Genomic DNA, 11,500 nt, shown 5'->3' on the forward strand with positions numbered 1-11,500 from the left:
TAAAGTATTTTATCTATCTCTGTAAAGTCTCCCTATGGTAATATAATTGATATATCACTAAGTTTGTAAATTCACTTCAATAGTATTGCCATTTTTATTAAATTAGCATGGCCCAGTCATAAGCACTGAATACTCTTCCAGGTAATTAAGTTGGTCTTTATTTCTTTAAGGAATTCTTTTGTAATTGTATCCATACAGATATTTTGGTTTTAATGTCTTTGGGAATTAACAACTAAATTAACTAAACTACTAATTTTTACATTTTGCAATTATTTTAAATGGAGCTTCCTTTTCTCTTATTCCTTCCTAGGTCTTTTTATTATTATGAAGAAATGCTTTTTTTTTTTTTTTTTTTTTTTTTGGTGAGTTTTTCTCAATGTTTTTACTGATTCATTAAGATTTTCTGAGTACAACATCACATCATCAGCTAATAGGAATAGTTGTACCTCATCTTTTCACCAATATGGTGCAGTAGATAGATCACTGGCCCTTAAGGTAGGAAGACATGAGTTCCAATCCAGCCTCAAACAATAGCTTTGTGATTCATGTCAAGTTACTTAATACCTGACTGCTTCAGTTTCCTCAACTGTAAAATGAGAATAATAATTAGCACTTACCTACTAGGATTGTTGTGAGAATTAAATAAGATATTTGTACAACACCCAGCATAGTCCCTTGTACATTATAGGCATTTAATAAAAGCTTCTTTTCTTATCAATATGCTTTAATTTCTTTCTCTTTATTTGGTATTGCTACCATTTCTATAACCTCTCTCTCTCTCTCTCTCTCTCTTTTTCAAGTTCTATAGCAAAGTGAAACCCATCATTTCCTGAGGCAGACTATTCTACTTCTTAATAGCTGTAATTGTCAGAAAAATTTCTAATAAGTTTTTACACCAAGCCTAAATCTGTTTCTCTGCAATATTCATTCCCCTATCCTGGTTCTGCATTTGAGGATAAAGTAAAACCAAGTCTTTTAAATACTCTCATATCATCCTTCCCCTCCACAATCTTTTACACACCCAAATGGGCTTCTCTTCTTTGGGATAGACATCCCGATTTCATTCAACTAATTCCCACATGGCATAATCTTTAGACTCCTCAACACATTCTTATTCATGTCCTCTGACAATATATCCAGATCTCTTTCTACAATACCAAAGCTTGTATGTAAAATGATCTTTTGCTGTCTTTCCTTTCTCTCCTCGCTCCCACCAACTACTGATTCTTTGCAATCCAAAGAGAGGATGGAGACTCTATTATCCTCTTCAGTTATATGGGTCATGTCTCTGCTAAGGGAAGAATAATTCTTTATTGTTCTCCAATATATTGTTGCCATTTCTCCCCTTTACAAGATGACAGCAGAAACTCCAGAGGTTCTCTCCTACCCCTGCCTTTTTTTTTCCCCTGGAGATGACTGGATTCTTCTTTCTCAAGTTCTTTTACATTTTTTGTTTTCCTCCAGTGACCCAGAGCAAGTCACAACCCTTCAGTGTCCCCAGGCAACTCTCTGAGACTATAAATTACTGAGCAGTTGCAGATCTGCATTGGAGAAGGAGTTTCCTCAGAGTGAATTCCCTATAACAATGAAATCTCCAGGCCAGATGTCACCACCCCACTCCAATAGAAAAAAAAAATTCCAGGAGTTATTAGCTCCACCTATCATCGTGCTTGCTCCGTGGCTAGAAATCTTTATTCTCCCTACTCACTGAAACGGAAGAGTAAGGCTGAAGGGGAAAGGATCCCAACATCACTACACTAAACAGTGTGACCAAAAGATTTAACAGTCAAGATTATGAACATTTTTACGTTTAGGATTTTACTTTATTTTGACCATATTAAGTAACTGCTTACATACCATTTGCAGATTAAAAATGATTACTTAGAATTTTGGAAAAATAATTTTTAAAGTTTATGTTTTGGGGTTAATACCATTGAAATATGTAGAAAGTAGCAATTTTAGATAAGTTAAACATTTATTTCAGTATTAATATTCTAAGCATATGGTAGAGTACAAGAGTCCTTAAATAATTTTTGTTTATAGACTCCTTTTGGCAATTTTGTGAAGTCTGTGGGCCCTTTCTGAGAGTAAACTTTTTAAATAATCTAAAGAAATGCTAAATTCCAGATAAAAGTGAGTAAAAATAAATATGTGATTTCCCCCCCCTCCCAACCAACACAGACTCCCTGAAATCTATCTAACCCAGTTTAAAAACTCTTGCTTTTAATATAAACAAGGGAAGGGATTTGGAAGTATGAGACCTCAGCCTTCTATATCAAAATCTGTTATTTAATCACTATTAGAACTTAACCAACTAGAAAATGGGGGATTAGTAACAGGTATCACTAGAATTTCATTTACTCAAGTATCTTTTTAAGTACCATTAAGACACAAAGACTCTATTTGCTGTGATGTGGAAGAAATATAAGATTGACCTACCTGAATGTTTTACTTAGGATGATATTTAAATAACTTTTAATTCCCTTGTACTCAGATGAATGAAGAGAAGACAATCCTCAGTGTACCTTCAGTAGCAAAGGAAAAATAGCCCAGAATTTAAAAGCTACCAGATATAATCCACAAAATAATTACAGTGTACATTTTTTCCCTTCAAATTCCACCAGGCAGAACATACTCTTAAAATCTATGAAAGGAAAAAAAAATTTGGTCATTGCCTAATTCTCAAAAGTCATCAGGCTCAGGTCTGCATACTGCTAGTCGTATTTCTTTACTGTAAAATAGACAAAAATAACCATTGATTGTTAACAGCATCGAGAAAAGTGCACAGAACATCCAGGCAAAAACAAACAAACTAACAGTTCTTGTCTCATGGAATTTATATTCTAGTGTTACAATGTGTCCACCATTTTAGCAAATACAAACTATATACAAAAATCCTACAGTAGAATTTATGGTTGGAGAGACTGTGGAAAGGGTGCATATGGAGATCATTTCAGACCCAATGGATACCCAGAGCAAAGGCTAAGAGATGGCAGATGGAGTGTCATGTTCAAAGATCACTTGACAGACCAATTTGACTGGAGCAGAGTTTTTGAAGAAGTCCTATGAAATAACCTCGGAAAGGTATTTTGTAGATGATGGAAAACTTTAAATGCTAGGCTGAGAAGTTTGTATTTTAATCTTTCAGGCAGTAGGGAGTTATTTAGCATATTGTTCAAAAACTTTGGTTTATAGAAATTCCATTGTGTAGGCTTTATAAATTAGACAATTGCTGTGATACAATACACAACCCACTTTATTGAATGTTCAGGTCATTTGGACTGTTTTAGTGGTAATAGTGTCCACTGTTTAATTTATTACAGTGTTAATTCATTTAAGATTATCTATACTATTGTTTCTGTGCTTTATTTTTTCTCTTCATCCCAAATCAACCTATTACTCTCTGGAAACCAGGAATTTCCACAAAGGAAATAGGATCTGGGTAACTTAAAAGAGCTGTAGGGTATTTTGATATAGAATATTGAGAAATAAGGTTGATGAAAGTAAAATTATTTTTCCATTTTATCTTCCATTCCGTTTCTTTCTATTCTATCCCATTAAAGTATTATTTCTCCTTTAGATTCTAAATCTTGCTGCGTTGGGTTTATTTTTGTCATAGAATAATTTAAGTTAGAAGGAATCTTTGAGTTTAGGTAAACTGACAATGTTATCTTACAAATAAGAAAACTGAGGGCCAGAGAGATTATATGATTTGCCTAAAGTCACAGAAGTTAGTAAGTGGTAGAGCAGGGATCTAAACTCAGGTCCAAGTAAATATTCTTTTTTTACTATATGCTGCTTCATAGTCAACATACATAAATTGGCCTATAGGCAACTTTTCAATACATCTATTTCATAGGACATATTTTAAGTGTTTAAATGAGACCTTTATAAATATTCCAATATTCCTCTAAAACAGTCAAATTTAATTTATTCCTTTAGTCTTTTAATACAAAATTATTATGGACAAAATCTATGTGCTACTTAAAAGTATATAACTTGCTTGCTGAGAAGATATTTGGTCACTAGTCCACCTGAATTTAAAATCAGGATTTCCCTAAAATTCATAGTCATGGCATAGGGCATTCCAAGATTTGCGCATTACTAATATATCAAAAGTGGGTCCTGTGGTACAATAAGAAAGACATTGAGATACCATTGACTCTGAAATTAGAGGGGCTGGATTTGAATTTCTCTTCTGGTGTTTATTGCCTATGAGATCTTAGACTACAACTTTCCTAACTTCTCTGAGCCTCAATTTTCTCATCTATAAAATGTAGAAATTTGGCTGGATGACTTCTTTAAAAGTTTTAGTTCTAGAGCTATGATCCTATGAAGTCGTCCTAACATCCCCATGCCTGTATTTCCTTATCTGGACAGTTGGGTGAGTTGTAATTGAGTGTTAGGAGAAAAAACAGCACTTTGTAATCAGATTAAAAACTTTTAAAAATCTTCCTTACCTCCCCAATAGTCTATGATTTATCTGATCTCCTGTGACACTGGTGATAAAGCTATTCTGCCTCTTAAAAGAGTACATTAAAAACTTCATGCCCATATTTTCAGCCTTCCACTCATGTTCTGCATTCCCATACTTTGGTTCTGCTAGCCTGAATTCTGCCCTTCTCCTCCTACTAAACTATTTCACTATTTATTTAGTGACCTATAGTTTATTTCTGGGTATTATTTTAAATAAATAATTCTTGAGTGGTTAAGCTATTTCCTAGCAGTAAGGACCATATCTAATCAAAACTACACTTCTCTGCTCTGAACTAACAGATGCTTAATGAAGTTTTATTAATGAAATGCCATTCATGTGTTAAATAGTTGTATAGGAGTCTATTAAAAATGGAACTTTCCACCAGTATGTCTAGGACTCTTCAAAAGTTCTACCAGGATTACTATAAAGTTGTATGGACTTAAAAAACACACTAGTGTCTTCATAGAGAGCATAAAAACTGGTTAAGGATTTAGTCAGCTTGGCCAATAGTATAGAACATTTCTCTTTAAGCTCATTAAATTCTGATAGAATAAGAGGCTGTGGTCTAGTGAAAAGAACATTGAACTGCAAATCAGTACATGTGGATTCAAGTTTCCACTCTGTCAGCTAGTGGTGGAAGTTTGGAAAAGCTAATTTCATTGTGCCTCATGATAAAATTTTAAAGTCCCCCATAGATCTAATAATTTTTTTTTAATTATTAAAATGACCAAGTCTAATAGTGTTTTTGGAAAACCTCTTTAACAATCTGATTAATTGAAAATAGTCTATTTAAAGTATCTTCACATAACTAGTCAAAGCCAAAGTTAAACCACATTAAAAATACTGTTGGTCTCATATAAATCCTTCTAGATATGTTCCCAGTTGGCATAGGTGATACATAACCATTCAGTTAGAGATTAATTACTGCCTTGTGACGTGTTTTTTTTGTTTTAAACTATACTTGTGTTGTTTTTCAGCAACAGTATTGTAGATATTTGATGGCAAATGCTTTTTTTTATACTTTTAAACAAAATCTCCCTTGAGGCCTAACCTAATAGGATGTCTTAAAAATAGCAGGGTAAAAAGACTAGTAAATGCCTGTGTGGGGAATCAGCAGGGTACTCAAAATTGTAATGTTGGTTTTATTTTTCAAAAAATTAAACAGAAAATGATTTTTTTTAAAACAGTTAGGGAATCTAAAGGAAAGTTTTCATGTATTTGTAAGAGAACTTAGAAACAATGTTAGTAGTAACTAGCAGAAGCCAGTCACTTGGGAACGCGTTGGAAAAAATGTGCAGCAGAACTCACAAATTCTGCCAGAAATACAAGAGTTCGCACAACTGAAGTTGGATTCGTGACTCTGAGGACTGTCTCTAGCCACTCTTCTCGGAACTAAGGCTGATACACCGCCCTTCGGGGTTCGGTTTAGAAAGCGTGGAACTAGATGTCACCACTAACACACTGCAAAGGCGGAGAAAGCTACACAGGCTGCGGCGACTCCTGTGCATCCATGTGGACGCAGTGACACCTGCTTCGCCCGCAGCAGCCAACACCAACTACATAAGTGTATTTATTGTTCCCTTTGGGAACAGTGAAAGCCTCCTTCGGCGCCCCGAGAGGGGGAGAAGCACAGCAGTCTAAGGCTGGGAACAAAGCTCCTCCCAGAGCAGCTGTTGCCGCCGCCGCCGCCGCCTGCGGGTTCCTTTCACTTTCTCACGGCCAAGTCACCCTGGAGCGCCTCTGCCGCCCGGGCCGCTGCCTCTGCCGCTGCTGCACCGAAGAACTCCACCCCGCACGGCATTGCTGCGAGTCTCCACGCTCGGTCCCTCCCACTAGCCCCCGCCCCCGCCCTCCCTCGACATTCCCACCTTCCAATTGGCCGACGCGGACGACTGCTTGAGTTCGCCTCCTCCATTGGGGGGGGCACACTGTCCATCGTCCGCTCGCCCTCCACCCTCCTGTAGAGTCACTTTCTTATTGGAGGAAACGGGATTGGGAGGGGGTACGGAGAGAGGGGCGGGCTAAGAGCACCGGTCCAGCCGCCGTCTGTCAATCGCGGAAGCCGGCGCTGGGAGGAGGGAGAGGGTGCCGGGAGGAGAGGGGGGGGTGGGGGGGTCGGATTGGGGAGGAGGGGGGAAACATCTGGCCGGCGCCGCCGCGTGCGTGCGTGGTGCGTCCTCCCACCCCCTCCCTCCCCCGTCCCCCCGCCCGCGCTCCCCTCCCCCTCCCTCTCTCCCTCTCTCCCCCTCCCCCTCCCTCTCCGTTCCCTCCCCCTCCCGCCCCCCCCACCCCCCCCACCCCCGCCCGGCGCTGCGCTCGCTGTGTCTCTGGCTGGCTGCGGCCGCCGCTGGGCTGCTGCCATGGGGAGCCGTTGAGAGTGGGGCCCTCTTCGCTCCGCCGCGCTCCTCCGGCTGCCAACGGGGGCGGGAGTGACGCGGACGCGGCGGCAGCGGCGGCGGGGACGCGGTGACTTAGGGCCGCTCCAGGGTGTGAGTCCCGGTTACGGCACGTTTCCCCCTGACCCCGGCCCCCCTCTTTCCCCCTCCCCCACCGCCCGGCCCGGGGTCAGGGAGTGGAGGGCGGGACCGGGGCAGGACGGGGCGGGGGGAGGGCGCACCAGCTGTTCGAGCCCCAGCCCCGAGAGCCGGGGGGCCGGGAGAGAGTGAGCCCGAGGTGAGGGAGGAGGGGCCGGGCCGGGGGGCGCGGGCGCGGGCGGGTCTCGTCTCGGGGGAACGGAGTTAGTTTGTGTGGTTCGGGCTGTTGGAGCTCTGCGCCGGGGGGCGGTGCAGCTGCGGGGAGGCCCCCGGGGCCAGCGGGGCGCCCTGGGGGCCGCTGCAGCTGCGGGGCGCCCCCCCCGGGGGTGCGGTGCGGGGGCTCGTCTCGCCTCTGCTCGCCTTGCCTCTCGGGGCCGGTGCAGCTGCGGCGGAGGGGCAGGGGGCCCGTGCAGCTGCAGAGCCTCCGGGGGTGGGTGGGAGGGGGTGATGGAAGTAGCGGGGGGGAGGCTGGGGAGCCGATGCAGCTGCAGCGTCGCCCGGGACGGACGAGGCTCCTCCAGGGAGCGGTGCAGCTGCAGTGGTGCCCGGGCAGGGGGATTGGGGGGGTCTGGGGGCTGGTGCAGTTGCGGAGAGGCCCCGGGGGCCCGTCTAGTGGGGCGCTGGGAAAGCGGTAGCAACCACTCCGCTCCCTTTGGCTTCTTCTGGCGACTTTTCTTTTGTTGTTGCTGTGACCCGGGTCTGTTTTCTTGTCTGTTGTGGAAGGTGTTTTCTCGTTGGACTGACTGCGAGTCCAGTTTTTTCCCCTCTGGCTTAACCCCCCCCTCCCCTCCCCTTTCCCTTTCCCTTTTTTAAAATTTCCCGTCCAAGACATTTTACACAGAATATGTTTCAGAGAGATTCGAATCTTTCTCTCCTTCCGACCCCCCTCCCTGGCTCCTTTTAAAAACGAAAAGTAAAAGCTCCAACAGCCTCTCTGGACCAGCGGCAGGGAGAGTTAACGGGGTCGATTGTCGAGTAAGGAGTCACCAACTCCTTGCGGTGTTTGGGACTCATTAAACTGTCACTTACCCCCACCCCACTGGGTAAGTGGGGTGATTAATGCCTGAGCACTTGGAGCCGGGAGAGGACATTTGTGGAGAAGTGGCGAAGTTGAGGAGGAGCGTATCCCTTGGACTACTAAGTCTAATTGACTTTAGTAATAAACTCATTGTTAGGAAAAGTTAGTTTTTGAGGGGTGGAGAGAAGGGAGAACTGTTGACTTTGCCATTCATGTAACATTCCACACTTTATTTCTAACGAGGATCCAGTTCATTAACATTTAAGCTGGGGTACTTAGAGTAGAGCTATAGGCCCAGTTTCTCTCCCCACCTCCGCCCCCGCCCCCCTCCCCTTCACACCTCGCCCTTCCAAAGGTCTTTGGGGATGAATCTGACATTCACAGATGTCAGCAGCACCACGCACAGCACCATTCTGTCCAGCTGAGGTTTACACTTCTATTCCATCAGCCGTTAAAAAACTCCCACAAACCAGTTAAAAACTTGCAGAACTAACTGGACTTCTGTATGTGACCTCTTATGATCAGGAAAATTACAGGATGACCCAAAAAATGTTGCTATGGGAAGCAGATTAAGGGAAAGACAAGGTTCTCCTTTTCTGGCCAGAAAGTCAGATCAGATACGCAGGTGCAATGGCCATTTTAATCCTCTGTTAGAGATTGTGTCCGGTTTATTAGTTTGTTTCACTGAATGAAATCACTTTTCAGCGTTTTTAGAAAAGTACACTTTCAGCTTGTTGATATTTGGAATTGAAATTGATATTGATTATGATAGTATGAAAAATTATACTTAGAAGTAGTTGGAGATAAGTAGTTAAGTATGAGTGAAATAATTGTGATGAACCAGGCTGAAGTAATAGTTTCCAATAAGTCTCCCAACATTCTTGTGACATGTATATTATTATCTCAGCAGAAAAACAAGTGGAAGTCCTATGCTAACATTAAAATGGGAATATAGATTTAGAGTCAAATGGATTTGATTTAGAAATATCCCCAAGGAAACTGCCTTTGAAACGAAACCTCTGAGTTGAATAAAAGTGAATCTGTGGATTTCCTGAATAGCACTGTGGCTTGAGTATCCTGTCAATATATAAGCCAGTCCACCAACTTAAGACACAAGTGTTGCTATTCCATAAATACAGTAGAGCTCCATATGTTTAGTTTTTCAATTTCTTCTGTTAGAAAGTTTGGGGGAAAAAAGGAGACTTTGAAGTATTTTGTTTATACTAACAGAAGAGAAAAGTTCTCCTAAGAAAAAGCTGGTGGCAGGAGTGTAGAGGAGTAGCATATGGCATTAAAAGGAGCACAGCTGGAGGTAGCATTTCCATCTGAACATGATGTCAGAGCAGCTGACAGCCTGCCATCCCTCAGCCTTTTATTCTAACACACAGACAGGGAGTTAGTGTGTGCAGATCTGTGTGTGGAGAAGGTATCTCATTCCTCTCTAACATCATCTCCACTTTGCATCTGTCTCTCTTAGTCTGCTTTTTTTCCACCGATCTAACAGACCTGGAGCCAGCAAGACTCAGAGGAAAGGACTTAATCAGGTTTATGTGTACTAAAGGTAGGAGTAGCAATAGATTAGATTCAGCATATTTCTGTTTTGGTGTTTTGTTTATTTAATTTGGAAAAATCACATTACTTTTCTAACCAAGTTTAGGGATTATATATGAAATTGAGTATTAAATGAACATCTTACTGTAGTCAAAAGGCTTGGGCTGCAGCATTATCCCTTTACACTTGAATCAGTAACTTTTTAAAAAATACATACAGGTATTGCAAAATTTTGTAATGTAAGTAGGACTTTGAAATATTGTTTATGGAGCTCACTTTAAGTTAAATTGCTTTGTTTTTTTCACTGACATTTTAGCTCCCTTTTGCTTTGAGAAATATTAAATAGAAAAGTATATGGAATCAAGTATTCAAACTTTTTTTTTTGAAGAATTATTCTAGTTAAAAAACTTAAATTGATTGTATAATGAATTATACTCTTAACACTTTTACACTCTTAAACTTTATTCTTAAAGGTTCAGCAGCACTACTACTGTAAGCATACAGCTGTAGTGCTTTTGAAAGAGAACAGTTGTTTTTGTTTTTTAGACAAAAAAAACTTTTTGTCCCCAGGAGAATAGCTTGACTGGTTTCCTCTTTTCTCTTTCAGATATATATTTAAGAGATCTTTTATTTCAGCATAACAATAATTATTTGAAGGAGTTTTTGTGTTAGCGACTAATTTAGAACTTGTAGATTTGAGCTGCCTGAATTGGCCAGACAGCTGTAATCGCACTCCTCTATTCTTAATCTCTTTATCTGGGCAGCAGCTGCCATATGGCCACAGTCAGCTGGATCAGATGTTTATAAGCTTCCTTCTTCGTCCCTCTCTGTCCTCTCAGCCTCCTAATTTGATCACAGCTACCTTGTGAGCTGCCCTCCAATCTTTATTTTTAGCCCTCTTAAGGATTAGGATTGATGTTGGCTGTGGGGCACTTAAAGTGATTGTATTGTAAATCTTCTTGGGTTATTCCAGCAGTGGTATTTTGTAGAATATATTTAGGGGTTGAATGGAAGTTTTAATACAACTTGGGCAAAGTTGGAGGGGAGGGAAATATGGAAAGGAATTTTTTGGGTACAATATTAATATGCTCTGGTCCCCAAGATGCACATTCTAAAATGAATACCATAGAACTTTGCATCTGGTCAGAGGAAAGGGGAAGTAGAACTTGCTTGTTTGCCTATTTATTTATTTATTTATTTGTAGAGGCATTACATATTGCAGTTGAATTTTGACCCTTTGTACATCCTTGCCTTCTTCCACCCCCTTCTTTCTCTCTCCCAGAAAACAATGAGAACAATGAATTTTTGAAAGAATAGAAGTTAAGGAGGTAGGGAGATGAAATATATCATGTCATGTTGGAACAAAACATTTTCTTCTGGATATGGTAATACAGACTCAGGCAACAGAACAGTTTATCTCCTTTTGTAGAAATGAGTTTTCTATATGAATTTACCTTGCAATCATTTTTGTCTTAATTGAAAGAGATAGGTCTTTACTTCACGTCTTTACTTCACAGTTGAAATGAATTTTAATATAGAAGTTATTTTGCTTTTGCAGGTAATGAAAGTTCAGTTGAGAATTTTCAGAATTTAAAGTCCTTCTGATAACTGAAAAACCAGAAGTATAGTTTCTACAAAAAAAAAAAAATGCATTCATTTTTCTTTCTCTCAATTCACTTCTAAAATCTTTGGATTTGTTCATAGTAAAAATGATCTTTTCCATCTGTTAGTGTAGTCCCTTCTGATCTCATACATGTGTGCTATACCTGCAAATCTTAAGGTATTAACATCTGTTTTCATACAGTAGGCTTTTGTTGTTATAACACTCTGACTTTAAAAGTAAATTGTTTGCTAATTTCTGAACTAATTATGCTTTTTTTTTCTTGTTTCAGTGAGAATTGTCCTTTAAACTTAATGTGT

The 11,500-nt window shown here is 40.8% G+C and overlaps 2 protein-coding genes across 4 annotated transcripts in view; one reads left to right on the top strand and one right to left on the bottom strand.

Moving 5' to 3' along the window:
- Positions 1–6,309: 6,309 nt before the first annotated feature.
- On the bottom strand, positions 6,310–8,180 carry LOC116423641 (basic proline-rich protein-like). Its single transcript, XM_031968695.1, has 4 exons — positions 8,041–8,180; positions 7,064–7,722; positions 6,776–6,957; positions 6,310–6,450 (listed from the first exon to the last, which is right to left on the bottom strand). The coding sequence occupies exons 1-4, from the start codon at positions 8,178–8,180 to the stop codon at positions 6,310–6,312; spliced, it is 1,122 nt and encodes a 373-aa protein (XP_031824555.1).
- The window catches only part of ZBTB18 (zinc finger and BTB domain containing 18), an 8,916-nt gene continuing 4,360 nt past the window's right edge, over positions 6,945–11,500 (top strand). Inside the window, exon 1 of one of the 3 annotated variants that reach the window (XM_031966973.1) lies at positions 6,945–6,964. Coding sequence is in view for 1 of the 3 variants with exons in the window: in XM_012547930.3 (XP_012403384.2) it covers positions 9,578–9,590 (13 nt within the window). In the remaining 2 variants the exon portion in view is untranslated. Of the gene's footprint in view, positions 6,965–7,080; positions 7,151–7,609; positions 9,591–11,500 lie in introns of those variants that run through there. The other 2 variants (XM_031966972.1, XM_012547930.3) reach the window with 2 other exon arrangements.

This window comes from Sarcophilus harrisii, chromosome 4, assembly GCF_902635505.1.
Source record: "Sarcophilus harrisii chromosome 4, mSarHar1.11, whole genome shotgun sequence".
NCBI lineage: Eukaryota > Metazoa > Chordata > Mammalia > Dasyuromorphia > Dasyuridae > Sarcophilus > Sarcophilus harrisii.